The 5,542-nt window shown below is 39.4% G+C and overlaps 1 protein-coding gene across 1 annotated transcript; it reads right to left on the bottom strand.

The window, feature by feature from the left end:
• Positions 1-2,385: 2,385 nt before the first annotated feature.
• Positions 2,386-5,200, bottom strand: LOC114782568 (TBC1 domain family member 2B-like; the record flags this gene model as incomplete). The annotated part of the gene is made up of 5 exons (XM_028968396.1): positions 2,386-2,921; positions 3,407-3,528; positions 3,744-3,929; positions 4,369-4,486; positions 4,706-5,200. Coding segments are annotated over 5 exons (1,120 nt in total), but the record flags the coding sequence as incomplete, so codon positions are not given.
• Positions 5,201-5,542: the final 342 nt, after the last annotated feature.

Here is a 5,542-nt window from a genome sequence, read left to right on the forward strand (position 1 = left end):
TGTCCGCCGGCGCCAGACTGCAATGTCGCAGGCCATGTGGTGCGGGACGCGGGGCACCAACTCTATTACCGAGTCGAAAGCCAAGATCAGCAGATCAGCTTCTGTAATTAAGAAAATTTCGAATAACTAAACACACTTTACAAATGTCATTTCAATAAAACAAATTATCAACAAACAATAGTCTACTGCGGTCTTGTTCTAATTTCACCAACGATCTTACACAGCTAATGTATAACCCTATTGTGAGCGAAATCATGTAATTACAGTACAACAACATGTATTATACAGCTCAAAGTCACATACAATATGTCTCCCTGGGCTTTGACAGTTGGCACCCCCACACAGTTGACCCTCCTGCAAAAAAAAGCAACGTCTGCTTCTGCTAAGTAAAATACAAGGTTAAAGGAATATTGTTGCGGCTGTTTGAAGGCAATGTTGCCACCTGCAGGACGAAGTGATCATATTCGTTTTCTTCTGCTTCTCATTTTAAAATAATTTTCATACTGCAAGATAAAAATTGACAAGGTTTACTATATGGATCTGAGTCTTAATACTGTGTTCCCTTGCAGTCATATATTGATAAAGATTATCTGTACCATCACACACACACACACACACACACACACTTTTGCAACTGGTGACTCTTGCACAACATTCGGCTTCGTGTAATCGGTACATCGCTGATGTCCTGCGCTGCTTTGTTTGGGTCTTCTTGTTCTTTGTGTACTGTCAATCACTCCCATAAATGTCTCACGCCGGCTCATTAATAAAGAGATGTTGACATAGTAGACAAGCTGAAAGAAGGTCAGTGAAAAGGTATGTACATATATCAGATTGTAACACATGAGTCTTGGAACATTTGAAAATGTTATTGCATTAAAAATATGAGGAAGGGGAAAAGCCAAGTATAGGATCAAGAACAGAATGCAAAGTCAAAGTAATAATATTTATTGAATAATGAGGTGACTGATACAAAACATAATACATAGTGATTACACGTGAAAAAGAAACATTCATATGATATTTTTTTCTGCCTTTCTCTTTTTTAAACATGCTCAAGAAAAAGCAGATAAAACAGATTTGTGCAGTACATTTTACTGATGAACAAATTAATTTCCCCCAGTAGCTTATTCATTTAGACCAAGGTGTAAAGCAGGTGAAATAATCCTTACATGTTACATTACCTGCTACCATAATTACATTTTATAATACATAAAACAAATGAACAATGGAAGGATGTGATTCATGGAACTCCTGTAAAGCAGCATACTCTACAATGACAGCAACGTTCAATGGGATATTTTTTGTGAAAAACTTCATGCCGTACAATAGTCTTGCTCGAGAGGCCAGCTCTAAAAGCACAAATGGTCCAAACATCACAGTTTCACACAACTGGTCAGCAATTTAACTTCATGTTTCGGATCTGTGCCACTGAAGATGAGTACACATCCACGTGAGAAAAGGAAAAGCAATCAAGCAAAATAGTATAGGCATTCATACATGATTTAACATGGTGAAAAACATTAACACAGCATGGGATAACCAATAAAAAAAATCCAGACAATATACTTCTAAGGCACATATTAATGAGATTGAAATGTACTTTACAAGTCAGAAAAGGAGACAATATACAGGCGTAGCTAAAAATTAAAGGTTACATAATAGTGCAATAAACATATTTTATTAATTCCCTAAAGAATGTGGCCTTTACTGTTTATGTGGGATTTAGCACTGGCTTAAAAACAATACCTGTCTGGCGATTCTAAAATTTTCATTTGTATTCATTAAAAAATATATGAATTTTGAAGACTCAGCTAAAATGGGAAGACCTGGTGTGGGTTTCATAACCTTTTTTTTTTTTTTTTTTTTCAGACTTCCCATGGTGAGAAGTGACAGGCTTATGACATGATGAAGCACTCTGAAAGTAAACCAAAGCAGCGTGTTCTTACTGAAGCCATTGGCATAACACTGAAAGGTCTGCAAGTTCCATTAGAGAGGACATTCCCTACCAGCAGATTCAGAGGGTGCAAGAGCAGGGATGATTTTACCTTACTTATTTTGTTTTCCCGGAGAAAAATTCTCTTCATTAGCTGAAGGCGTGGCTAAAAGGGATTCTATGGAAACTAGGGGTGTGCAGAATAAAATAAAATAATGATTCTATCTCTACCAATTCAAAATCGATTCGTATTTCCCATTTTTTAATGAGGTGAAATTAATTATTTTTCAGATGGAAGTTTACCAATCCTATACATGGTGCAATGCTGATTTCTGCTCAGATTTCTGCTCAGAAGCAGCATTTGAGCAAGAAGAAAGTGAAAGAAGACCAAAGCACACTGTATGGATGTTGTAAACTTCAAACCAACTCTGAATGAGCAAAGAAAAAAAACTGTTTTATTTCCAAAGACCTGCGTCCGTACGCTGTTGTTGATAACTAAAAATGATAGATGTCTTGAATCAAGAATTGGTTTTGAATCAAATCATGAGCCCAGGAATGAAAATCAAAATGAATTGTGCACCCCTAGTGAAAACATAATCACAATAAGTCTCAGACATTACGGTTTGGCACAAATACTGTCTTTTTGCATGTTCTTCTTTGGTCCATCAACAGACAGGGCATGATTGGGTGACAGGATAAGACACGTCAAGCATTAGAGTCTTCCAGCTGAAAAAAGGTAGAGTTTAACACTGAGCAATGAAGACAGGAGCCTGGATTGGCGGTGGCTTAGTTGTCCTCCTCGTCATCGCTGAAGTGTGTACGGCTGTCAGGTCTGGAGATCTCTCGATCCCGCAGGAAGGTCTGGCGGATGGCCTCCAGCTCAGTCAGCTCCAGACGAACCTTCTCCAGGTGGAACATGCGCTTGTTCTGGATCTGTCTCATTGGGAAGGGGTTCATGTCTACAAATGCAATGTTCATCAGCTTCCTGCAAGGTTAGAAAGAAAACTGAAATGTCAGCTGTTGACTTTTATTCCCAAAATTCAAACCATTTAAAGTACAATGTGTAACCACAGGTGGAAATTGTTTTTAAAACACAATACACAAAAGAATTGCAATTCAAATATTACAGTTCACAGTATTTTATAAAATGCATTTTTCATTTCACACTTACCACTATAACACATAAAAAGCATAGAAATTATTAGTCTGTTTATTTAGTAAGTTAAGGTGATGCAGTTTGGGACAATGGAAGAAAAAGCATTATTCTATTTGTGTGATTGTTTTGAAGAGAACTGGTTTGGCAATTGATATGGTTTACAGAAAATTACATAGAAAATCATCATCATAGAAAAATGCCTGTTAAACTGTATATAACTGTATATAAACTTTAATTAATATTAACTGTATATTAATTACAAAGCCTGATGTCAATATAATTTATTAATTATGAGTAGAAAGGGTCACGTGTACCTCACATCCAAAACTGTCTGTGTGAAGTAGCGGAGGTATTTAAAAATAGCCATGGAGTCCTGAAGTTTCAGAAACTCTTCTTCTTTGCACTTGAAAAGAGCGAGAGCGAAGCGAAAAATGATCTGCAGAAGCCGAGATACAAAACAGCAGTGAGCTCTACAATCTCCATACCTGATATGGCAGGAACGCAGAAACAAAAGGAAACTGGAAACATCATCCTGAATTATTGCACATGTAATTGTCATAGATGAAAATCCCAGAACTTTACTTCCTAACAAAAAGCTTTGTGAACAAACTGGTAAACTGATTAAATGAGTCTAGGGTGTTTGATAACTACCTTTGGCCCTTCATAGAGAAAAGAATCCCAGATCTTGAAGAGGATTTCGCTGACCACACTGTCCACAAACACCACCAGAAACCAGTTGAAAGTGATGAGAGAGAAGTCCACCTTATACTGCTCAAAGTGATTGTGCAACCTGGGAAGCTTCTCACTCATCAGGTCCTTAAACACACGTTGGTCCACCTGGAAGAGAGAATTCATACAGATATTAAAACCCAATATTGAAAATGTGTAAATCCATTATGCAGACTTCGAAGGTCTCAAATTCTTAAACTAAGTATTTATGCAAATCCAATGTGAGAACAAAAGGAAAAAAATCCTTCATCATATACATAAATATGATTTGACGTGGTTGCTCTCAGAATCCGTGCAGTAGCTTAACGGGTTCAGTAAGGGTGTGTCAATCAGGAAGTGAGTCTGGGTCGGGCCCAGCAAAAGTGACTCAGACTGTGACTCCACCTCTGCAAGCAGCATTGGAGGAACGCGGCTGTAAACACTGTGGCTGAGACATAAGCAGCTGATGCTGTCACATGCTTTTGACACCCACCCTGGCACAGACAAGGGACTGTTCCTGCAATCTTCAACTAGACCTGCTAAAAAAAAATCTATAAGCTGACTGTACCTGTGAGCCCAGGAGGGTCTTGGTGTAATAGTCACGTGGCATGAAGACCTCCACAATAGCTGTGAGACACCAAAACGCATCCTCTTCCTCCAGGTACAAGAGAGCAATGGCTGCAAGCCTAGGTGAGAAGTCAACCAGTGAGTCACATAAAATCAGGAAGAAAATCTTGAACTCTAAAAGAAAAAGCTGCTTTGCTCATGTGTGTTCATATTAAAGATCTATTTAAAAGAAAAAGTTAGTGAAGTGATTGTCATTGTGAAACACACTAGGCCACCACCCTGGCTCTAACAAACACCTTGAAGTAATCTGTAATTGTCTGTGGTGGTTCCAGCAGTACCTGTTAAGGCCCTGGCAGTAGCCAATGTCAGGGTTCCGCCAGGAGAAGGCCAGTAGAACGTTGCGAAGCTTCTGGATGCCGTCGGAGGATGGGGAGGAGTAGTGCTTGTTGTTGGGTAGGGTACGCAGCAGGTCCAGCTCGATCTGCTTGGAGGCAGGGTTCTGCTTCTCACGTGCCAGGCTCAGAAGACCCTTGTAATAATCGTCAGCCAGGCAGTCACGGTATTTGCGCACATGAAAGGCCACGCAATAGCGCCAGACTTTGGAGCGGTGGACGTGAGGCACGCCGCTGCGCACCAGGGACTTCAGTTCTGGGCAGGGGACCATCTCACGGTTCATGGTACTGGCCAGGAAGTTCTCCCACTTGACACCCACAGACACTTCTTGATCAGTCAAGGAGAGCGATTTCAGGTTCAAGGCACGAACCATAGCAACTATCTTCTCCTCCTCATCCTCCTCCTCCGGGAGAGTCTTAAAACCATAGATGTCATACTCACTGCAAGAGCAAAGAAAATGGATGGGACAAAATAAATTTCATTAACTTCTATTAGTGAGGGATTAGCTGTTAATTTTGGTTAAGAAGACTGCATCTGTATGCATATATGTCTAATATATATTTCTAAAATGTTTAAATGAGATCTGTGGGATAAAAAACAAGATTATTACAAGAGATTATATGAAGAAAAATAGACAGCAGTGGCCATGGCAAGTTATCGTGGTGGCTTAGCATGTAAGACTTCCCACTGCTCACTAAGGTGTGGGTATGACAATAATTTCAATACTTGATTTGTCTTTTTATTTGCAATTCACATTTTGTCCTACAGAGGCCATAAAAGCA

This window comes from Denticeps clupeoides, unplaced genomic scaffold, assembly GCF_900700375.1.
Source record: "Denticeps clupeoides unplaced genomic scaffold, fDenClu1.1, whole genome shotgun sequence".
Lineage (NCBI taxonomy): Eukaryota > Metazoa > Chordata > Actinopteri > Clupeiformes > Denticipitidae > Denticeps > Denticeps clupeoides.